We start from the raw sequence: 25,981 nt of genomic DNA, 5'->3' as shown, positions 1-25,981 counted from the left end.
TTTTAAATTTCACTTTTCGTTTGTAACTTTAGTTTCAGTTATTATTAGTTCGGAATTAGAATTATTTAATGAGTTATATAAGTTTTTGTTTTAGTTAATCCTAAACGATTTGACATTTGATGACTTCCTCCGTAACTTCTCCACATTTCCTTTTAAATGTCGTTTTTATAAGAAGACAGCTTTCATTAAAATGGATATCAGTGCAAAACAGTAAAAATTAGATTCAATTAGTGGTACAAAAACAGATGATCATGGTTTTATTGACAATGACGAAAGTGGCACAACAATAATGTTTTTTTTACAAAAATGATCTAATTTAAATATACAATACTATTTACACGTTAACTTACGATGACTGGGCTTTAGAAGCAAAGAAATAAAAAAAAATAAAAGTATTTTCAATAAGTTTAGTATGATACGGCTCTTCCAGGTTTTCTGTGGCTGTTGTGGACCCGATGTACGCCATACATAATGAACTTGTATAATTTGGCTTGCAAAATCAACACTATGGATTCACCAAACGATTTTACATTTAGAAACCAGTCACTTTTTGTTAACTTATTACGAAATATTTTGCAAACATGTAAGGCACATTTTGCAGCTGTATGTAGAGTTTGTTCTTCCGAAGATGATAAATAAATAATCTTTATAGTATGACTTATTTTGAAACACATTAGCGAGGCTTACAAGAGGCTTAATGACATTACTGATGATGTCACACCTCTGTGGCGAGCATTTCCACGTTCAGTTCTTCTTGTCTGTATTCGTCACCGATGATGTACACACTACTGTGAGGACATGACGATAAGGAATCACTAAATAAAACAAAAAGACATTTAATACTTCAGTAACAGACACATAGCTGACAATACACAATACATACTTATGTTTTTTTCCCAGCATACTTACACAAAAAGTAATCACTATATCTTGTCTCGATGCTCCAAGTATGAACCATTTTCTTACGCTCCAGTTAAGTTACAGTCTCTACCACTTTATATGGCATTTTAATCCACACGATTAATATCGTTTCATAGAAATAAAACTGCCTCAACTAGAGATGTGCCTGGCCTTTCCAAGCCTTACATTTAATAGACGTTTCTTATTCGATAATGAAATTCGAAGCCTCGATGTTTTCTCTGATATACGTAATGGCATGTGTTGTTATGTTATAATTTGATAAACATATCAACATGTATTATTATATTATATTCTGATATACATAATGGCATGTATTATTATATTTTAATCTAATGTACATAATAGCATGTATTGTTACAATTTCATATGAAATACATAACAATGGAACGTACTATTATATTTAAGTCTTTAGTTCCAATTTGCGTTTTTATTTACAAAAGCCGAAATTTAGCTTTATTTAAGAAACAAGTATTTAACGATCGAGTAAATGCAATAATTCATCCAGACCTCATAAAGATCTAATTTACACTATACGTGTCACCAAGGTATACTTACATTCATACAACGTGATTCTTAACGTTAAAAGAATCTGAGTACATAACGTTACTTTAAAGAGTCTAACATTTATCACAAGCTGTGTTGAGAGTTGATGCAAAGGTCTTAATTGTATTGATAACAACAACCAATCAAGAGGTAAAGCATGACAATAGAGACTGATGTGTTAGTCTTCATATACTTTTAGTGAAATGGTCCTTAGGACTACATATATGTGTGTGTTTTCTCGCGGCAAAGCCATATCGGGCTATCAAACCCCCGAGTTTAGTGTTGTAAATCTGAATACTTATAAGTTGTGCCAGTGGAGTACCTACATATATACCAGGAGTATTTTCTTTTATACTGCTGAAATATAAAGACGCACAATGAGCTTGCTTATCATTCTCAATATTTAAATGGCAGAAATAAAGTGCCCTCACCAACAAAACCTGAACAACTACAATCAATAAGGTGCTCTCTAACACTCAACATACAAACATACTGATTGCACACACCTATGTATCTGGCAACAGGAAAAACACATTTTGTCACAAAGTGCATACTTAACGTCGATAACACATGTTTGTTTTTGTTATTACACCCCTGTTTATTGTTTATCAAATAATATCCATAGACGTCAGATTAACAGATAAACAACTTAATGACCACAGGCGCCACTGAAATATTCCCCGAGACAGCGTTTCCCAAACTGTTAGTAGACTGAAGTACTATATTAGCTGTCAGTGACTAAAGACTGAGATAAGCTTTACTTTAAAGATAAGCAATAGAACCCATATATATATATATATATGTATATAACTTATCTCTTAGTTCTCCGGTGGGTCAGCGGTAATTTTACGTAAAAATCCTAGGCTTGACTCTCGTGAACGGCAGATAGCCGAATGTAGCTTTGTCCTAAAACAAATACAACTACTTTCTTCAGTGTGTGGTTTGAAATATCTGAACTTCAAACAACATATGATGTAAAGCGCGTAAGGCGTGCGACTCGTAATCCGAGGGTCGCAGGTTCGCGCCCGCGTCGCGCTAAACATGCTCGCCCTCCCAGCCGTGGGGGCGTATAATGTGACGGTCAATCCCACTATTCGTTGGTAAAATAGTACCCCAAGAATTGAAGGTGGGTGGTGATGACTAGCTGCCTTCCCTCTAGTCTTACACTGCTAAATTAGGGACGGCTAGCACAGATAGCCCTCGAGTAGCTTTGTGCGAAATTCCAAAAAACAAAACAAACAAACATATGATATATGATGGACATTAGGAGAAGCACGACAAACATATGGCACGCAGATTAGCGGAAATCTAATTCACATAGTTCAAAATAATTTAAATGGCATGATTTATTTACAAACATGGTAATAACACCTATCTGTTACACAGATATATAGTTTTACATATATATGATATACATGTATGTCTGATGACATACAATAAAAAATACTTCTCGACATCGTTATAAATAGAGAATTACTTGAAAACAAACATAATGACATGAACAACTGACAATTTGTTACATTATGATCTTCGTAAATACTATATATTATAATCTGATATACATAACACAGTGTTATATACACACGCTCGCTTGTTGTTATTACACCTCTGTTTATCGTTCATCAAATAATATCCACAGACGTTAGCGTTTGGGTTTATGGATTTATCAGACATATAATTGTTTTGATGTTATTAGATATAACCGTAACGGTCAGAGTAGCTGATTTTACCTAGTTAAAATAATTCAATAGCGTGTCTCTATTGTGGTAATCTAGTTCAGCTGGGTAGACTAAACATTACTGGAAAAACAAAACAAAATGTATCATTACAGTTCGTGATATAACTTCAGGACGTTCTCTATAACCCTAATAAGCTTGCTTAAATTATTTCTTGGTTTTAGAGTTAATTACTAATGTAGATAAGAACATTACAATATGTCAATTGTTCTTTGAAATTAAGCACAAATCTACACAATGGGTTATATGTGCTCTGCCCACTACGGGTGGGAAAACCCTGTTTCTAGGGCAGACATTATTCTTTACCGCTGAGATACATATATATATTAGCTAAATCCAAGTATTGGAGTAAGAAACAAAAGACCCATTCTTTTAGTTCTCTAACTCACATGTCTTGAAATAAAACTTAAAACTTATTCAAATATTTTGTATTTTAATCTCTTTCTGTTACAAAAATAAAAGTTTGATAAACGTCTGTACTGGTTAATATAATATTTTTATCCCATATAGTATTTACCTATAAACAGTGTGAACTGTAGTTATTGCTCAAAAGTACCTATTAATTTTATCATCGCTTTCGTGTGATAAAACATTACAATAACGATTTTTTTTAAAACTTTGGCACTTATTGCTGAAAGATAACTAGAACTGAAACACTTTGTTTTAGTTATTTAGTACAATAAATAAACTTTCTTTGGACACAAAGTTTTTAGAGAATTACATAGAATAAGGTATCTTGTGATTTATCACATTTAATTTTATGTTTCAACATACACACAAACAGAAAAATAATGAAGTTTTGTGATGTATTATGTCAATTGATTTAGATATTGATATAAAATGTGAAGAAAAAGTTCCTATTTGAACATTGACTTTGATGTCAACATTGTGACTTGATCTCATCAGCTTACATATATCTGATTTTACTATTTTCACATTTATACGACATGAATTATAAAGATGTTTATATTATATAAAGACACAGAAAAAACAACAATAGTTTTCCCATTATCTACAACACACGAACATTCTTAATTTCTCAGAGCTACCATTGTGAAATAAGAAATCGTGGAACAAATGTATGTTAATATCAACAGTCTTATGTAGATAAAGCTAATCTAGAAAACACTTCATCAACTGTAGTTTAAAATAAACTTTATTAGATGTTTTTCTGGCTCTTAACGTTATTAGTCAATTTACAATATCATGAAACGTAACTTATATTTCTTTAGCATTATGATATAACGATAAAATATAGGGAACGCCGCACAATGCTTTTTTCTTATTGAATATTGCAATAACTAATACTGTTTTGTAGAAACGTATGCAATTAACATCTAATCAAAGTAAGCTACTTACGTAGATCAGAACTAAAAATATATACCTAGTAACGAGTATTACTAAGTATACATACAGATGTTCCCACTATTTCAAATGACTAAACGTAATGATTGTAGACAGAGCCCTTTATTATTTGCAGCTAGTAGGCCTGACCAATGTCTCTAAGCTGTTTATTATTGTATTATTATTATAACTATTATTATTTATTACTGCAATAAATTGCTCATTTATTTCATATTTTGAATTCTTACTCATAAATGTCGTTATCTGCATCGTTTTTGTCTTCGCCCCAGCCTTTTGTTGGTAAGATACCGATTTTGTATGTCTGGAACAATCGTTTATCCCGCCATGCGCTACAGAAAAATCGATGTGACAAACTGTACAAAACACATGACTGTCACTGACTTTTGATGCAATGACTGGATATTTTACACTATACTCTTTCCTAAGTTTTTGATTCATAGTTTTACTCCTTTTAGATTTGCCAAAAACAAGACAATCTGATGAACGAGGCCTCTATTTTCCATCTTGTGAACGATCGCATCGGTGTTTCTGGGCCGCTTAGAAAACGAGAAATACCCATCTACGCGAACGCTGATTGGCTGACAAGCACTGATGACGTAACTATGGATTCCCCCACGTACCCAGTATGGAGAAGCACCGCACTCAAACTATTGGTAGACGTCGGAGATACAAATATTTTTTATTATTTCAAGCACAAATATGATTATTGTAAGTAGCCATTTGGACTATGTCTTTTATTTATTATCAAAATGTATTTCTATCTCACTAGAAATTTTCTTTTCACCCCTTTAAAGCCCTAGGGGAACAATTTATTACTTTATTGTGTAGGCCTATATAATATATAATAATTTGGGAGTTGCAACAAGTCGTAATATTTGTCTGTATGAGCGTATAGTCGTAATTTATACACCAAAATCGTAATGGTTAGCATCTCTGTATATAGTGTTCAAACTATATTAGTTAAAATAATAATAATGCATTGTTTCTTCAGTAAATAAGTGCCCTCGCTGTTAACAATGTTCTCGACTATAATACCATAATATATTATATATTATATAGTGAGTACTTACAGTAATCATAAACACAATTTAAGTATTTTCTGAAGTTTAACAGCTCCCTTTCAGGGTCTTTAATTGTACAGGGCTTAAGTAATGATCATAACTCCTGAAAGATACCGTGCGACTCGTAATCCGAGGGTCGCGGGTTCGCGCCCGCGTCGCGCTAAACATGCTCGCCCTCCCAGCCGTGGGGGTGTATAATGTGACGGTCAATCCCACTATTCGTTGGTAAAAGAGTAGCCCAAGAGTTGGCGGTGGGTGGTGATGACTAGCTGCCTTACCTCTAGTCTTACACTGCTAAATTAGGGACGGCTAGCACAGATAGCCCTCGAGTAGCTTTGTGTGAAATTCCAAAACAAACAAACAAACCTAAAAGATACGCCATCTAGTGTCTCAGCGACAAGTAGGCAGTTTTTACGATGTTAAAAATTTGTGTTTCGATATTGTGGTGGTCAGAATATAGATAGCATATTGTGTAGCTTTGCGCACAACCACCACCATCAAACAACCTAAATGATACCACCCTTTCAAAACGTAAAAGATACAAGCTAAAAAAGAACTCAGTTATCTATGCTAATATATGCTTGTCAACAATTAGCGAGCTTGTACGCGATACCTTATTATTACATAAATGAAAATCTACTAGACTTCAAAGTTCCTGTGGAGTATAATGAAATAATCTGTACGGTTTATAGAATGATGTAATCTGCAGAAGAAACTTAGTAGTAAGACATGTGAGGCCCGGCATGGCCAGATGGGTTAAGGTGTGCGACTCGTAATCTGAGGGTCGCGGGTTCGCATCCCCGTCGCACCAAACAAGCTCGCCTTTTCAGCCTTGGGGGCGTTATAATGTGATGATTAATCCCACTATTCGTTGTTAGAAGATTAGCCCAAGAGTTGGCGGTGGGTGGTGATGACTAGCTGCCTTCCCTCTTGTCTTACATTGCTAAATTAGGGACGGCTAGCGCACATAGCCCTTGAGTAGCTTTGCGCGAAATTTAAAAAGCAAACAAACAACACTGTTATGGTTTATGGAATACCGAACCTTGCGGAGGAGACTTATTGGTAAGACGCGTGGTGTATTATGAAATAAATTTGTTTGAAGGTAAGCACAAACATATACAATAAGCTATCTGTGCTATACCCACCACGGGTGTCTAAACCAGGTTTCTAGGATTGTATGTCCGTAGACGCGACTCTGGGGCAATAAAATAAGACGGATAATAACTTAAATCACATTTATACTGTCCCAATAAACATTTAAATCACATTTATACTGTCCAAATAAACATTTAAATGTCTTTTATACTGTCCAAATAAACATTTAAATCACTTTTATACTGTCCAAATAAACATTTAAATCACTTTTATACTGTCCAAATAAACATTTAAATCACTTTTATACTGTCCAAATAAACATTTAAATTACATTTTATATTCCCCCAATAATAATTTAATTCACACGTTGTAATTTCCAAATGATAATTTAAATCACATTTTTATACTCTTATACGCTCCCAATACAAATGTAAATCGCAGTTTATATTCTCCCAATACAGTTTATCACGATAGACTACGATAAAAATGGTGTAGATAACATTCTATGATGTAGTCTTCTCAGTGAAAACTCTAATAAAGAAAGTATGAAGAGTTTATAAAATGATGTGATTTCAATTATTGTTTGTTTATTTTGAATGAGGGTTGTCTGCGCTAACCGTCCGTAACTTAGAAGTGTAAGACTAGAAGGAAGGCAGCTTGGTCGTCATCACCTACCACTAACTCTTGAGCTACTCTTTTATCAACGAATAGTGGAATTCGAACCCGCGACCTAATGCCAGGCCTAATTTAAAGTATTACCAATATTAATGTGATATTATAAAACTCACGTCAGACTTTATTCACACTTTCATGACAATAGGAAAACATATCAATGATAAAAATCGTAGTTTGTGTAGTTTAGTTTTCGCCAATTAAATTATCTCAGGGTGCAACTGTTCATATCTAGAGTGACTATCATTCAGTAGTTTTAAAAACACTGCATATTAATTGAAACGTCTTTTATTGGTTTTTGTTAATAAACAAGCTTGCGCGAAATTTTTGAGAATTTACAAAAAGATGATGAAATAAACTGCATGTAAATATTGTTTTAATTCGAAAGCACATTTTGTTAATTTAAACAGTAACGTAGGAAGGTTTAATTTAGAAAAGAACCTTGAAACACTTGTTACAAAACAACAGCAAAGGCAACACCGGTTTATGTTTTCGTTACAAATTCTGTAAGTTCGTCATTATCCCTAGAGAATCGATATTTAGGATTTTTAAATGGTTAGCTTCAGGCTTTTCTTGATAATTTATGAGCAAAGCCACAATGGGCCATCTGATATGTCCATCGCAGGGAATCGCACCAATCAATTATAGCGTTTCAAGTCCGTAAATTTACCAGTGCACCATTAAGAAACATTTAGAATCTTTATAACGTGGATGCGAGAATATATAAAATTAAAGTTTATGAGACCGAATTGCAATACTATTAAAAGTGTTTAACTTAGACAATCTTATATAGTACTAGCTGAATAAGTTTTAAAATGAAAAAAGAAGACTTACAAACTGAAAACGCAAACTGCCAAAACTTGTCCCTTCAAAAATTTTTAAGTTTGTAATCAATTTAAAACAAAAGACTGAAGTATGATATATCGTTAAAATAAATCCCAGAAAAGAAATGTTAACAAAACGTTTGTAATTTAATCATATTCTGGAAGTTTTGGTATAAAATAAATTGGTATCAATAAGTTGTGTCATTCTCTCCTGGAACTAACACACAGGCTTGTATATTTCATTTATCTCCTTACCTCGACTCAACTAGACAAATTCACTGGCGATTTAAGTACCTAAATCACTAATAAATCTAAATCACTGGATTTCGTTGCCTATAACATGCGAACTGATACGGGACAGAAGTACAATTATTCTCACTGTCAAATTAAAACTTGTCTGAAACTACACAACAGAACACACCTAATTATTTGGGGATTTTGAACAAACACAACCTTAATATTACCGCCAGCTCAGAATACTTATACGCGGAGCTTTATTTTACCCTTTCTTCCTTATACAACTGTTTCAACATTTATTTCCTGGAAACTGTGCACAAACAATATTTTCTGAACTTCCAAATTTCCAACATAATTCATCTAATAAAAACTGTTATAGTGAAAATGCTAGAATAAGTGTACCTGGAAGCTATTGTAAGATGGAATTTGTTCTTTTCATTTGATTTTTTTAGAACTTTTTCTTTGGTGGCTTATTAGATTATAATGAATTTAATTTTCTTCTTTTCTAAAACACGATAATAATTAAATAAATGTATTACCTTTTATTGACAGTAGAGAGCGTTGCTGATGTGGAATGCACAGATCCTCTCCTTTCTAAAGTCCTTTGTGAACTGGAAAACTGTTTGTCGGAGTCGGTATCTGGCTTCTGGCTGCTATTGCAGTCCGTGTTTAAATACTTGTTAGACTTTGTCCTGGACATACTTTCATGCCCTTTCACAGCAGCAAAAAGGTCTTGACCTTCGCTGCTAATGTTTAATGACTTTTGGCTAGGCTTATCCAGTGTGTTAATTATTTTACTCTCTAAAAATTTATTGTTCATGCTTTTCACTGTACTTTGCTCGTTTTGTTTTTGTATTTCTTCTGCTTCGTGAAGTTTTCGTTGACGCTTTCGATTACGTAAGAACAGTATCAATAATACTCCTACAAATGACACTAGAGGCACTACTGTTGAAAAGGTAGCGGTCAAAGTAATCTGGTTGACTGAGAGGCGAGATTGTTTTCCATTGTCTAAGACATGATGAGAAACTTCTATAGCAGTAGTAGGGGGCGCTGACTGCGGCACTTCGACGGATTCGTTATAACTCAATTTCAAGGTGTGGAGTTTCACACCTGTATCCTCATCTTCTTCACAGAGCACACCATTAAATCCATATGGGCATAAACACACGATTTCATTCACACGGTCCATGCAGGTCCCACCGTTTTGACAAGGGTTGGAATGACATTCATTGATCTCAACAGAACAATCCTTTGAGGTAAATCCTGGTTGGCAGTCGCAACGGAAGTCATTAATCAAGTCGTGGCAAATACCGCCGTTAGCACAAGGTTTGATTAAGCAGTCATCAACGTTAGTTTGACACAGGGATCCCATAAACCCTGGCACGCAGGAACAGCGGAAAGAGTTGATGTCATCTACACAAGACCCCCCATTGAGGCAAGGATTCTCAACACAGTCGTTGATATCAATGTCACACTGATCACCTGTAAACCCCGTGGGGCAGATGCACATATGTGACTGTACTCGCTGTACGCAGCTTCCTCCTGGAGAGTTGAAAAATAAGAGAGTTTAACAAAACAGTTGCATCTGTAGTAACAAATGTGTTACTTGAATTATCACGTCGTACATTTTATAAACCACATATAAAGTATTAACGACGAGTGACCAAAGGGCTCGGTAAGAATGTTGATGTTTTTTATGTTTTGAGCTATATGTAAAATATCATAAATGATCAAAACACTCTTTTATATTGCATTAAATTTTACTACACTAGTAAGCAATGTTAACTCAATACAAAAATCATCCAATGAATAAACCATACCGTAATACTGAAATTATGTGTACTTTATGGGACTAAGAAGTAACCTTACAGTATTATTAGCTCTACGCTTACCATTATGACAAGGATTTGGTTCACATTTATTCGGTTGCATTTCACACCGGTCACCTGAAAATCCGCCTGGACAAACACAAAAGTTGCCAGCTATTCCAGTCTTGCAAGTTCCTCCGTTTTCGCATTTGTTATTTGAGCACCTGTTAGTTGGCTTTTCACAATGGTTGCCATGAAAGCCTTGTGGACATTCGCATCTGTACGACTTATTAATACGCTGTAAAGAAGAAATTGGAGTAAGTTTCGTTTGTTGACCAAGAAAACTACTTGTCAGTATAAATAAATAATACTTTTCGTAAACGATTGTTCTTATATCAACTAAACAAAACGCCAAAATTAATAACTATGTGCTTTTCAGTGACTCCATGAAATCGTGTTAGGTAATTGTAGTTTCCCGTGATTAACGACAAAAAACAAACAAACAACTCATTCCACTCTTTTATCACGCAAGTTGTATTTTACTTACAGTTATATAATTTTGGATTTCCAACTGGCCATGTCTAGGCTGTAGCTTGCCTAGTATAGAGTAACCTGCTGTTAAACGACTTTAATTTTCGACCAAACATCTTGAGGATATAGTTTGCCTGGTCTGCCATAACCTACTGTTATATAAGTTTAGGTTTCCAATTGGTCATCTTGAGGATGTAGTTTGTTTTGTCTACCATACGAGAACAAAACAAAACTACCATATGCCTCAGACTGGTTAATTGAAGTCCGTACAGTTTCGACACGAACTGAAACCTTGTCATGAAACCAGGGACTAGTTAGTTTTCCTATATAACCTCTACCAAACAGGCACTAACTTGCATTTCAAATTAGCAGTTTTGCCCATACAATTCGACACAATGTAAAACCTTGTCGTGTATTTCAGACCAGTCAGTCTTTCCCAGACAGTATCAACATGAATAAACAACTTTAGCTACAGATTTCAGTTGATTGGTTTCTTTTATTTCCTCATTAAAACCAAACCAATATTATTCCAACAAAACAAACACATCGATGGTATTAAACATGCACCATCTTTACAATCAGTACCAACCGTGCTCTTGTTCTTCCCCGAAGGTCAACGTCTTATCACGTTTTCACGTTCTCGTCAGTACAGCATTACATTACTGTAGGTGTCTTGTTTTTAATTACTAGTATAAACAAGAAGCAACAGCTTAAGCTGTCTTCCTTTTAATAATAACTTGGAATTTTTTCCTTGCCTGCATAACCACATAACGGCTATTTATTAATATTCACTCTGTATAGGCGCGTAACTCGGAAATCGACAAAATTCAGCGTACCTCTCATTCCAATTATCACATTTGTTTGTTTTAGTACAAAGCCACATTGGGCTGTTTACTGTGTCCATCCCAGGAATTCGAACGCCCTATTTTTGTGTAGTAAGTCCGTAACTTATCACTGTCCCACCCAGGAACAGTTATCAAAGGTGTTTCTAACATCAGTTCGTAGCTTAAAAAAGTTTTACCTTGCATATTCCTCCGTTGTCACATTGTGTTCGTACACAACCGTTTTCATGAACTTCACAGTTAGAGCCGGTCGTCCCTTCTACACATGCGCACGTATAAGATCCTTGGCCAGTATTGGTACAAGTCCCTCCATTCTTACAGGGTTTATGATTAGTGCAGTAGTTTAAATCTGAATGAAAAAAAAATTAATCAAATATAACTATCGTACGAAACAAAAAGCAATGTACTAGTAACAGATTCGTTGCTTGTGAAATGATCGCCTTAAAAACAAAACTGAAACCTGTTTCTATTGGTCACTGAACATCCTCGTGACGTGATTTCGAAAACGAACATTGGTTGTCACTATTAATTCTTATTCAAGATACTTTAAACTCATTGTTCATGATTATTTTATTTCATTGTTGCATCCAAAACATTAATCGGCACAGTTTCTTGATCAGAGGTTAAACAATCTATCTATCTTAACAGTTGAATTCAAATTTGTCAAAGTTTGGGTGATACACCTACCTTGGTTGCACAGCAATCCACCCCAACCCTCTTCACAGTTACACTGCCAAGGCTGGGTGCAAGTCCCATACACACAGTTTGGGTAACGCGTGCACTTCTCACACATTGGACCCTCCCAACCCAGTCGACATCTGGAAAAGATTAAAAATACTGTTCTCATTCTCTTTCGTTGTACACCTTTAGAAAATCTCTGTTAATCTAATATACAACAATCAATGTCGTAAAATGTTTAATAAGTAATTGCGAAACAAACGAGGAAAATCTTAAGCATAAACTACCCTCACAGTTCAGTCAGTATCTAAAAAAGAAAAGTTAAAGTTATTTTTCCTTAAACTTGCAAAAGTATAGATTATAATATGTTTAGCTTTTAGGATTTAGTTTGCTTTGAATTTCGCGCAAAGCTACTCGAAGGCTACATGCGCTAGCCGTCCATAATTTAGCAGTATAAGACGAGAGGGAAGGCAGCTAGTCATCACCACCCACCGCCAATTCTTGGGCTACTCTTTTACTAACGAATAGTGAGATTGACCGTAACATTATAACACTCCCACGGCTGAAAGGGCGAGCATGTTTGGTGCGACGGGGATTCGAAGCCGCGACCTTCAGATTATGAGTCGAGTGACTTAACCACCTGGCCATGTCGAACCAGCTTTTAGGGACTCCATAATACTAATGCATGATATGTGAAGCTGTAAGCAATTTAAAAGAAAAACTTTTGTAATTTACCAGATTCAACGTGGAGTTCTCAACGTGTCACAGAAAAAAAAAAGAAGAAAAACCCTGAAATATGTAAGCAATCACGACACTAAAAGAACGTTGTATTGCTTATAATAACACACTTAGTCACTAGAACCAGGTTGTTGAAACTAACTAGTGGCTCCACCTATACATACACACCAAAGATCGGGGATTTAGTTTTTAGTACATCTCACAGCAGTAGCTAAGGGGCGGGAAGCTTTTCTTGCATTCCCAAGGGGTCGTTGAATTATCCGTGACGGAAAAGAACTCGACAGCATCAAACCATATACTTACTTGCACTCGTTGGGCTGGTCACAATGTCCGTTTTGCTCATGGCACCCTGGCAGGCAAATAGCTGAAAAGACAAGTCAGACGGTCATTAGAGCAAGTCTTCAAATCTTCACTTGCGGGCATAAAGTCATTACAAGACACTAAGAACCAACTATATACACGCACTTAATGGTTTTATGGGCCTTTTCTACAAGTGGAGAGAGTGATCAAGCCTCTCGTCCGCTGCATAAAATGGCGACACACAGTTCATTAGACAAACAAAAAAGCTGATTTATTACATTTGTCCTATAGTAAAAATAGTTTATCAGATAATACGTTTAGCTAATAACTACACCTTCAAAAGGTAGTGGAAATGAGCTGTGTTTGCATCTTCTGTAGAAAAACGGACAAGTATTTTCCAACATTTCTCACACAATAGATGCCAGTTGATTAATACTGATACAGTGAAAGAAACCAGGAAAAGAAAAGTATTTTATAACGTTTCGCATACAGTATATATGCCGCTTAATAAACACTGATACAGTGAAAACCTAGGAGAACAAACCGTAATTAACTTGTTTTGACCAAAGCTAATAAGATGAACATCATGATCATTTACTGGTAAAGAGAAATTGCTGTAAGTGATAGAAAAGCTACTCATTTTAATATTCGTTTCTTGTTCATAATGATATACAAAAACTTAATGATATAACAAATATAAAACTTCACTTATTAACTGATAATACTGAACTGTACGAAAGGTTGAAAAGTAAGATAACAGGAACAAATTGCGTTAGTATATAAACGTTTCTGAACTACAAAACAAAATTTTCTCTTTAAAATATTATTCTTTTTTGTACCGTTTATACAATTTGATAGATAACGTCAACATAAAACGTTAACTTGAATCAGTTGAAGGAGTAATAAAAGAAATAGCTATGTTTCACATCACAAACACTGATACAAAACACTGGAATGACTGAATCACTTTGAAGGGGAACTTCCCCTTTAAGAATGAGGTCAAAGAGAGTTGTTTGAGTTGTCCACATTAGTTGCTCGCAACCTGATGGACTCTTTGATCGTCTTTTGAAAGTACTTCAGTCACAGTTTTTTCCAGTGTTATAAAGAATACTTTTTCGAGATTATTACCTTTAGTGCAGTACTCTCCTGACCAACCAGGAACACATACTTTGTCGCCCTCTGAACTACAACTGTAATGTCCAAACTTATCGTTCCGTGGACGACATAATTTAGCACACGCCTTCCCGTAATAATTGTCTTCGCACAGTACCCGGTAAGAATATGTCATGGCGGTATGATCAGTACGGTGAGAATCCTGAGTCCACTCTGGCTTGACATCCAGCCACCTCTGTGTGGCTAACCGGCTGACTAATGTTTGTCCTCCTCCTACATGAAAGTGTGAGTTTCTGAATATGTGCGTAACAGTAGCTTCATAAACCACTGAACAAAATCAAAGAACGAACCCAACAACAGCCTACTACTACTACGTCGTAATCAACTAGGTTGTTAAAACTTTATCCTAATATGAAATATTTTATAGTTAAAGCAGCTGAATGCCTGATTAAATTTCAAATGTTGGTAGTCACACCTAATAAAGCATGATCTAGTTTCAAACGTCAAAAGTATAAGCCACTAAAAGCCAAAGTTAGTTTTAAAATAAACGACATTTTCGTTTGCTTTTAAGCACAATGCTGTATAATGGGTTATCTGTGCTCTGCCCACCACTGATAATGAAAACAAGTTTCTAGCGCTGTAAGTCTGCAGACATGTCACTGTGCCACTGGGGGGAAGATGGGCAACAGAAACGGCAAAAACTGCTACACGCGTGATCTAGTTTCAAGTGTTGACATGCAAAGTAACTAAAATCTTGCTTTAAAGCGTTAACAATAAAAACAGGTAAAAATCCGATATAATGTCAAACATCATTGGTAAGAACTACTAAAAATCTGATATACTTTGACAAATAAACAGCAAAGCTGTTAAGAGCCTTATTTAATTTCAAAGCATCTAAAATTTGATATCTAGTTTGAATGACTGAAGTTCAAACTGCCAAAAATTGATCTAGTTTAAAATATTAATAAAGCTGCTAAAACTTTGATGTAGTTTTTAATATTAACAGTGAAAGCTGGTAAAGTTTTAGTGTTTTTAATTAAAGTGAATTAAAGGGCTGTATTAATTTCAACTGTTAACCGTGATTGGAGAATACGTTAAGCATTTCATTTACTTTCAACTATTAATAGTGGAAAACGTTAAACCTTTTCATATATTATTCCCCTAGATAATTATTTAATTATTTATAGTTATTTAATGATTGTTTAATGTATCTAACAGTTCAAATATAAAAGTTATTGCTGGAAGGTGGCATTCGTAAGTAGAAATAAAAACATTAAAACTGTTGTATGGGAAATAAAAGTTAAAAAAAAAAAACATTTGAAAAAGGCTACGTTTTTGAAATAACAAGTGTATTTTTTCAACACCAATGAGGTTCCTAATCAATCTCTTATTAGCCACTAAGGATAGAAATAAAGCCATCTCGCATATTGATTTATCGTAAATTGAAACGTTCCTGAAACATTTGTACCTGACTGTTTATTTGTACAAAATCATTGATGAGTTTAATGAATGCGCAAAATAATTTGTAATTATAAATTATTGAATTAATATCAACACAGCTGGAAAATAATTACATGAATATTACTTAAATGACGTCTATTACAACTAGTTTAAGAAAGCTGTAAACAAACACACAGGAAGCGTTGTTGGGATAGAGCTTGTACTGTAGAGAGTAGTGAATTCTTTGTAGACGATTAAAATACTCTGTAAATATTGACTGTAGACAAGCAAACGTTTCTCACGGTTCTCATTTCTTCAACCTTGGAAGATTACGGAGGGAGAGGAAATAAGTAATATACAGATCATGGAATTGCATTTAAATTCTTTTGACACGAGATGGCGCTTACGTCATGTAGAGGCCATTCATGTTTGACTCTTGGCGCCTGTACCGTGGGAAGAAAGGTTACTAGGATTTTACCCAGTGGGCGCTCTAAATAATGAACAATGTATACCCGAAGGGTTCAAATGCCATTATACAAAATTAAAAACACGCGATCGAAACTCAAAAACACATTCCGTCAAGTAGCAGTTAATGGTTACCAATGAAATTAATGTTCTGTAGATTTTCAGAGAATTACGCGCAGTTGCATTGCATAGTGTAAATTATCCACATAATGTATAAGTGTTGAACAAGATACAAGAAAGGGTAAAATTACTTAAGCAGTGCAGATGATAATAAAAGCGGATATGAATGTTTGTTGTTTTTGTTCCTTAATTTCGCACAAAGCTACACGAGGGCTATCTCTGCTAGCCGTCCCTAATTTATCAGTGTAAGACTAGAAGGTAGGCAGCTAGTCATCACCACCCACCTCCAATTCTTGGGGTACTAATTTACCAATAAATAGTGTGATTGACCGCACATTATAACGCCCTATGGCTGAAAAGGCAAGCATGTTTGGTGTGACAGGGATTCGAATCCGCGACACTCAGATTACGAGTCGAGCAACTTAAACATCTGGTCATGCTGGGCCGGACATCCTTGACATTAGACCATTTGTCTTTACGGTTTCAGAATCTAAAACACACGATGAAACCAATACCTTATGCAACAATAATCTATAGAAATCTATAGAAATTTAATAAGACTGCTTCTTATCTGTCCATGTAACTACATCGCAGGGTGTTGATGGATCTTCATCAGATTTGGTATGGAGGTTCACTGGGTCCATGGGGGGATAGTAACAACTGTTCAGTTGTGAGTTTTGCAGTTTTTATGAGCAATTTTGCGTTTTTGACCACTAATTCGCTCTCTGTTGACAAATCTTCACCAAATGTGATACGGAAGTTTGTTGGGTCCATGCGGAGATACATGGAAATTTGCGGTTTCACATTTTATGTTTTCTTAGGTATTTTTACGCTTTTTTGTTGTTGGTTATGTACAAATATATACATAAGGGAAGCAGCTTTTCATTTCCTAAGATAACCTTTCATTAATCGTGTATTCGCATAGCGACGTCCAATGGATGGGTAATCCAGCTGGTGTATGTTTATGCATCCTTGAAACAACAAAAAAGCTATTTTAAAGAAATTATTTTAGTTTATCAGATATGCCAATAGATGACGTAGTAATTAGCTCTTCTACCATATTTGTTCAAAATAATGAAAATAGATTGAAAATGAATTTTTAACGTAGTAAACAAAATTGAAAGGGCTTGATCAGAAATAAGTGAATGATATATTGTAATTTATTACCATAATTTATTTGGAACAAACAAGTTTGTTTTTACTACTGACCTCATTAATTAACACTTCTTCTATAAATAATGACCATGATAGAATAGAGATTAATTTTTTATTAAATGTTTGCATGACATCACGGATGTAAAATGGTCAAACCGACTAAGCTTTAAATACACCTTACTGCTTTATTCCCACAACATAAGCTACATCCACTCAATTAGTGGCTCGTGCCCATTTTCCACACATAAATCGACTATAAACCTCTAGAGGCCATTTTTGTTGCTACAGCTACCACCTGGTGGGAAGCAGCTTTAACTTGACATAACTCGTGAAAATAATTACACTGGTTGGGATAAGAAGGGCTATCACTAAAATCAATCAGGTTTTTATTTGACATACTTGACCATGCTCATTATAAGTATGGTATAAGATGGACTGATAGAAAGAGTGGTTATGGGATAAATAGAGGAAGAAGATAATACAGATATATACATATATGTTTTGCTATTCGACAAACATGTTCAGTAGGGATTTAAACACCGTCTAAATGATTTATTTCATGACAAACTTACCTTCGTGTCCACTGCTTTCATGCCAGGCTTCAACGATCAGTGAAAATGTTCCCTAGAGAACAAAAAACGCAAAGTTAATTTTTACTTTGACAATCATTATATGGATTGAAAACAGTAGAGTTTATACATTTCATTTTTTTCCTTTATTACTTTGTCTGAAATATAATTTTTCATCATGCTACCATCTTTCGGAACTTAAATAAACCGTTTGAGAAAAAAAGATAACATCGATAAACGTAAGAATGGCTAATGAATAAATATGAAACATAAGTTGTCGAAACATTGTGTACGAATCTTTAAGTTATTGTAAAGATATATTTTTTAAAAGAATGGTTAGGTCCATGAGCATAAAGTAAGAAATTACTTTCAGCCACTACAAGGTACGCCTACGGACTTACAACGCTAAAATCAGGAGTTCGATTCCCTTCGGTGAACTCAGCAGATAGCCAGATGTGGCTTTGCTATAAGAAAACACACACACACAACCACTACAAAGTTTCTATGAAAGGTTGTGAGGCCTATTTAAAATGGTGCGTAATAACTTCTTTACTCTTCATTTATTTATTTTTTTCATTTTCTTCCTTTAAGACGGTCAATCCCACTATTCGTTGGTAAAAGAGTGGCCCAAAAATTGGCGGTGAGTGGAGATGACAAGCTGCCTTCCCTCTAGTCTTATACTGCTAAATTAGGGACGGCTGCGCAGATAGCCCTCGTGTAGCTTTGCGCGAAATTCAAAACAAACAAACAAATCTTTTAATAAGTGATGTGTATATTTGATTATTAAGATCCCCGCTTAATGAGTGTAGTATGATTTATAAGTTAGCTCTGTTGGGAGCCGCGGGCTCGAGTCCTTGCTTAAAACGTGTTCTGTTGAACAGCTTTCTGAAATATTCAGAACTCCTGATAAATCGATGACTTTCTAAATTTATCTTTAAGAATTGCAGGAGTGCACTAGAAGCTATAAAATACAATGAAAAGTCAGTGATAATGATGTTATAACATTAAAGTATACGTTCTTTAACCAACATCAATCACATGAGGTTCTTTTTTTTTAATTAATCCACCCTTACAGAGGGGTAAGAACAAAAATACATAAAAGATATAAAACATCTCACGAAAAATCACTGTAGATACATGTGTAAAATAATAATAAAAATGATAAAAATAATTATTTTAAGTACATACACAAAAAATAAGTAGTAACAACCAAATATGAGAAATAATACAAAACATAATAAATTCTGAAAAATACCAAATAACACTGGAAAACTAAGTATTTAAAATAATACAGCCTGAAAATCATTAAAATTCATACAAAGGTTATCATTCAAAGCCCCTGCATAGTACATAACCCTATTGACTCTCATATGAGGTTTAAAAGCGACTAACCTTAGTTCTTCAGTTGTTCTTGGAGGAATATTTCTTCACACATATGATGATATTAGAGAGAAGTTACTGAGTTGGTCACATGAAAATTTACTGTTAACCTTAATTCGTTTTTCAGTTCAATATTTCATAAGGGTCTATGGAACAGTACGAAAACTAACTTGCTTTGAAAAGAAAATAACCTTTTTCTCAATTCATTTTTCACGCGAAGTATTATTTCATAATATTTCTCTGGCTGTATATAATATACACAATCAATGTAAAATTCTGTCGAATTCGATAATAGTTAAAACGTCAGTAATTATATACCTCGGACAAAAGAACAATAACTCGGTTTTTAAGACACGTTGTTAGGAACTAAAAGTAGTCCAAACAAGTTTACAATGAGGAACCAACATACATGAAGTAAGAATTCATTCATTTATCTATTGTCTTGATGTTGCCATTTTGACCTCTTTTCGCATAATTTATTTCCAGTCGTTTCTCAAAAAAGAAACATAAAAAATACTATCAAACTATTAGTGACTTATATATAACTACATAAAACTACTTACCGGCCAAGAAAACTCGAATGAAAATCGAACGGGGTTAATAAAGCCGGGCACCACATTATCCAGAAGATGAACCGAGTTATTGCCCAGCACAGGCGATATCACTTCACCGAACGTGCACGGCGGGTTAGGATTTATAGTTGCTTGGTAATGTTTCAAACACACGCGAAAAGACGTTTGGCAAACACCACTACACAAACCGTGCGACGTGCGGTATCCACGGCAACAGTTTCCCTCGAAATCTCGACCGTAGTCATTGGAGAATGCCTCTAACCGAAACTCAAACACTCCGGAGGCGGAAACCTGTTGAATTATGCAAAACACGTATTTACTGAATGCTTAAACTCAAAAACTCAAACCTTATGCAAAATTGTAAGAAAAAACAAAACAAAGCAACTAAAGCAGGTTCAGTTGTAGCTAACATAAACTGTACATATCACTTACATATAAAACCAAATTTTATAGAAATAATGTAGGTAAACTGTAATTAAACGCTTCAAAAATATAGTATGAAAAGAATACAGCTGTTACTCCGCTGTATAACAGAACATTTCATTTACTTTATTAATTCTACGACATTCAGTTATATTTTAAAGAAACGTTGAAATTACAAAAGAATCTAAAAAAGTTGATGAACATTACTTATTGTGTTATTTTACCATTACCGACTCTAAAATACTAGAAAAACGAACTTTAGTAATAACATTTATGCTGAACTCTACCTGTAACACCGCAAATTGAACTATAAATGTGGTGAGCAAAGACGCTCCTGCTCGCCTCCCCATAGCTTCTCGCTCTGTTGTGTGCTCGTGCACTCTTAAAACTTTGTTGTCAGCTTGGCTTCAGGGTAGTCTAGGCTCCGCCCTTTCGTCTGATTGACAGGATTCTGTGAGAACACAGAGAACAGAATTGAGTCGCGTGCGGTGAGGTTTCCGGCGGCAAGCGCGCCACGGATCCAGGTGCGATATCCGAAACGGAAACTACCACAGTTTATATCCCTAAAATATTACATTAAAAAAATGTACAAAAAAAAAGTTGATCGCAAACTGTCTACTAGTCAAAATAAATAAAACCAACAGCTCTAAGTATGTATAACCAACTTATATCAGTCTTATTAGTACAGGTTTGTGGAACAAGAGTCACAAACAGTGGCATGAAAATCATGCGCGCAATTGTTATAGGAAGGTCGGCCACGTATTTAATATTAAACCCAAGCGTAATAAGGTTATGGTAAATAACGAAATATACCGACACGCTTCACTTGTATGTAGTACGTGGTTGACTCCCAGATATGCTCTCATCGTTTGTCTCAATTTACACAAAATATACAGATTAGATAATAAACTGTCAAGTTGTTTGGATTAACAAACTACTTTTGCCATGTGAAACGAATGTATTTATTCTAATATCTTTAATTTATGGATAATATTAATTGCATAGTTAAATTAGCGTTTGTGTAAAATATACACAATATGAGGTTATTATAATTTCAACCTCACACATTAGTTTTCATAATGGTTTGGTTTTGGAATTTCGCACAAAGCTACTCGAGGGCTATCTGTGCTAGCCGTCCCTAATTTAGCAGTGTAAGACTAGAGGGAAGGCAGCTAGTCATCACCACCCACCGCCAACTCTTGGGCTACGCTTTTACCAACGAATAGTGGGATTGACCGTCACATTATACGCCCCCACGGCTGGGAGGACAAGCATGTTTAACGCGAAGCGGGCGCGAACCCGCGACCCTCGGATTACGAGTCGAGTGCCTTAACCACCTGGCCATGCTGGGCTTAATCAAAAACTAACCTTTCAAAACTTTATTTGAACACCAACAAAGAACAAAAGATCTGTGTTACTTCGATTACTACTGATCTGGCCATGGATTATTGGTCATCCTAAGACTCTAAAGAACAAAACTGTGTCGCTACACAAAATATAACTTTGCCAAAGCTTTAATTGCGACAGCATTGAGTGATATACGTTGAACAGTCAGCTGAAAATAGAAAACCGCCATAGCGGCTATTTTGAAAAAGATCACCTATATCACACGTCCTGCCAGTGAAAAAGGAATTTAATTTAATGCCTGTTTTAGGGCCTCCAGATAATAATAACATTCTTACAGCGTGTGAGTTCTCGACAAATCATAAGATAGCATCACTGTGGCGTCACTATATATATATATATATACAGTTTGTTATAACAAAAACAATCCGAAAAAAAATATTGTTTTATTTTATTGAACTCTTCACTATTAATATTTTCTTTACTTATGTACTTATATATTTATATATAATAGAAACGTTAAAAAGCGTGTTTTGTTTGTTTGTAGTTAATTAAGCACAAAGATACATAACGGGGCTATATGTATTGTGCCCATCACGGGTATCAAAATCCGGTTTTTAGCGTTGTAAGCCTTCAGACTTAGCGTTGTGCGACGGAGGGAGACGTTCAGGCTAGGCGCATGACGTATAAAGTAGAGTATTTTCGGTATTTTTGTTATAATGAATTAAATTGAACATTCATATCAGTATTTGTTTGTAGGAGAAACAGTAATTATTTTTCATGTGTGATTTACAGAACATACGACACGAAGTTTATTGTTACTCGGATCGATATCCATCTATGTGTTCCTACGTACTTACATTTCTTAAGATGTTTCCATTAATAAATGACGTCGTGTACTCGATGCTTTAAATAGCTGTTGTTTATTAACCTTGTAATAAAGTATACGGGTTTTTAACAATAATAAATATAATTTATAATCATATGTTTAGTTCAAACATAAAACGTAAAGAAACGTTCATCAGTAGGGTATGTATGTATGTGAATGTATCAAAATTTCGAAATGATGATAAACACGCCACTTAAGATATTCCGAGAAGCCATGTACTACTGTGACAGCATGCACTGTGTCACGTGACTACCTTTTTATAACCAATTCACCAAGAGAAAAGATCCAGCACCCAGAGGACGACCTTGGAACCCAGGCTAAGTACTTCTATCAGGGAGCCGGCAAGGAGGCAGGCGACGGATGCTGAGAAGCCTCCCATCTGCCCCTTCTTATGGTGCTTACCTTCCGTTACAATAACCATTGCACAAAGTAAGAATCATTGCCCACTTCCCTGCCACGCTAAATGAGGTCCTACGAACGAGCGAGCATCTGCTGCACGTGCTGAATCGTTCCACACGAGCACAAGTGGGAAAAGCCAGTCTGTTAAACGATGTGGGAAATGCCATCTGTTGAATCCCTGATGAAAAATAGACGCACATGTTCCCACGATGTTATACTAACTTTTCACTCCCGAAATTTATTATCATTTAACAACAATGCAAACTTCAACATGTGTGCGGTATAAATAATCTTCAGCTTATAATTCTTAATTGAATTACGACGTCACAAACCTATCCTTAAATCTCAAAATGTGCAGTAATAAAATAATCAACAGGTTCAAATCAACATGACAATAATAAAATAATAGTAATAATTCATAAACATGAAAATATTAACCAGTTAGCAACAACCGTTCGCAACAAACAAACTTTTAAGATATCTTCAAAACATTAATAACAAAATAAATAAAAAGGTAGACTATATAACACAAATTGGGTGATACTTTGTCTGTATCCCATAAATATCAACCCATCAACAACAATTGTCTAAAAATATAAATTATCAACACATCAGTAGCATTGATTTGCAAGGAAAGAAATATCAACAACAGTCACCTTCAAACACACATGGTTCATAAACATGGAATTATCAGTTCATCAAAAATATATATATAATCCTCAGAGAATACCAATCTAATAGCAACAATAGTCCATAAATATGAAAATATAAACTCATAAGCTTCAACAATCCACAAACTTTGAAAGATAAGCACATTAACAATAATAATCCATAAATATAGCACATCAGCAACATCTACCTGCCAAGATGAAAACGTGAGTCCATCAACAGCAGATATTTATAAAATTATTCAACAACATCCGAATAATCAAGCAACAGTAAATATCAGAATAATTAAAAAACAGCAAAAATCCAAGTAGCGAACCAGTAACAGACACAAACTGTTTTAGATAGACAGCTCTTTATCAATAGATAGTGAAAAACTAACACCAAAAATCACTAAAATATTTTATGATTAACATCAGAAATCAGGGAATAAATACTTATCCAAAAAGTAAAACAGAAGAAAACATTTAATTAGTGAAAACTTGATACCGTGCCGGTAATTTTAATTGTTAATATTTAGTTTTAATATGAAAAAAGATGGACTTATCAAATACAATGACGTACAAATATGTTACTTTTGAAATGTACTAGTAAAATAATACGCTAAGAAATTATCCATAGCTATCGGTAGAAAAAGCTGTGAGCAGGAGAAGTAAAATGGTTATTTTACTGCAAATGTCTGCTGTTAATTCCGTTATAACGAGTAAGATTGTGATTTGAGAAACGGTATGTACAATGAGGTCACTGTATTAATAAAGTTTCGCAGGCCGCATATCGCTAAAACTACTTCTAATTAAAAACTCGATCTTATATTATTGTATGATTGTCATTCGCTCCGCAACCAAAGCACTTATACAAGAAGCTTTTTATTAAACTGCCATCACTAGTCTTATAGCGCTGCCTGGGTGAAAAATTATTACAGAGTTTTATCTGAACAACGAACTGGGCGACAGTCAAACTTTTGAGCTTGTGTGAAGAGTATATAATTAAAGAAATAAATTCAAGATTTCGAAATGCTGAATTGCCGACTCTTTTGAACAACACCATAGAAAGCGTGGTTCTTGTATTACCAGAACGTCCCAAGGAAAATGTTGTTGGGCCACTAAATTTTTAAGAATAAAGAAAACACAATAATGTAAGAACTATTAAGACAGTCACGTGACGCGTGGAATGGTGCACGTGCCGTTTCTGTCGCGAGTCTTTTAGCACAAGACTTGTACATAAGTTGGTTCATTTCCGAGAGCGAAGGTTAAGGCAACCAACTGTCGATACCAGCTGCAGCTGGAACAGAGGGAGGGGAAATCAGGGGGTGATAAGTGGCAGATGTCACAGAAATCACGAATAATCAGATTTTTGGGTGCATTTATATTTAATTTGTCAGTTTGAACAAGACCTGTTTCAGTGTTGGTTTAGCCAATCACATCAAGCATACAAAATACCAACTATTTGTTTTTAAGCGAGTGATTTTATGATCAATCATATAAGCATAAAAAATACTAAGTTACATTTATGTTATAGCATAACTTCAATATTCTTCTAACCTTTGTTATATTTCTTTATAAATAATTAATTATCCTTCACTTTGTTACATTCAGCCAGCTAATCTAAATTTGGTAACATCAATTTATTTATTATACAAACAATAAAACCTGAAGTGTTAACGGCACCACTTAACGGCGATTTGTGAGCTCTACACAAACTGCATATATATTTATTTTTATTAAATACGACGCATGATCAAGTGGTGTTTAAGTACTCGGCAGGTTAGATAATCCTTTTGTTTACCGAACCCCTCGATCACTGAAATTGGTGTCTGCATGATTATTACAGAAGAGAACAAGATGACTAAATGATTTCAAAGTTAGACAAGGGAAACGTAAAACTGATATTCCAGAGGAGGGTAACTGTCCCCCTTTCCTTGCGGACGTTCATGGTCACTGACGATATCCCAGCGGCTGGTGATACTTGCCACTCTGTTAATTATTTCAGCTGTAAAAGAATCAACCTAAAAATATGAGAAGTAATGACTTATTGATTGAACAATTGGTAATAAAACATCTAGCAAAACATAATGAGAATATTTCAAAGTTAACTT

The 25,981-nt window shown here is 34.8% G+C and overlaps 1 protein-coding gene across 5 annotated transcripts in view; it reads right to left on the bottom strand.

The window, feature by feature from the left end:
• Window positions 1-228: 228 nt before the first annotated feature.
• The window catches only part of LOC143230655 (uncharacterized), a 107,674-nt gene continuing 81,921 nt past the window's right edge, over window positions 229-25,981 (bottom strand). For 4 of the 5 annotated variants that reach the window (XM_076464546.1, XM_076464549.1, XM_076464545.1 and 1 more), the window contains 10 exons: window positions 20,876-21,039; window positions 20,157-20,456; window positions 18,217-18,268; window positions 14,480-14,737; window positions 13,355-13,415; window positions 12,323-12,453; window positions 11,815-11,984; window positions 10,347-10,560; window positions 8,994-9,996; window positions 229-815 (listed from right to left, as the gene is read on the bottom strand). In XM_076464546.1, the coding sequence (XP_076320661.1) occupies window positions 716-815; window positions 8,994-9,996; window positions 10,347-10,560; window positions 11,815-11,984; window positions 12,323-12,453; window positions 13,355-13,415; window positions 14,480-14,737; window positions 18,217-18,268; window positions 20,157-20,456; window positions 20,876-20,938 (2,352 nt within the window). In that variant the 5' untranslated portion in view covers window positions 20,939-21,039 and the 3' untranslated portion in view covers window positions 229-715. Of the gene's footprint in view, window positions 816-8,993; window positions 9,997-10,346; window positions 10,561-11,814; window positions 11,985-12,322; window positions 12,454-13,354; window positions 13,416-14,479; window positions 14,738-18,216; window positions 18,269-20,156; window positions 20,457-20,875; window positions 22,405-25,981 lie in introns of those variants that run through there. The other variant, XM_076464548.1, reaches the window with a different exon arrangement.

Source organism: Tachypleus tridentatus, chromosome 10 (genome assembly GCF_004210375.1).
Source record: "Tachypleus tridentatus isolate NWPU-2018 chromosome 10, ASM421037v1, whole genome shotgun sequence".
Lineage (NCBI taxonomy): Eukaryota > Metazoa > Arthropoda > Merostomata > Xiphosura > Limulidae > Tachypleus > Tachypleus tridentatus.
This window is presented reverse-complemented; position numbering and strand designations above follow the sequence as displayed.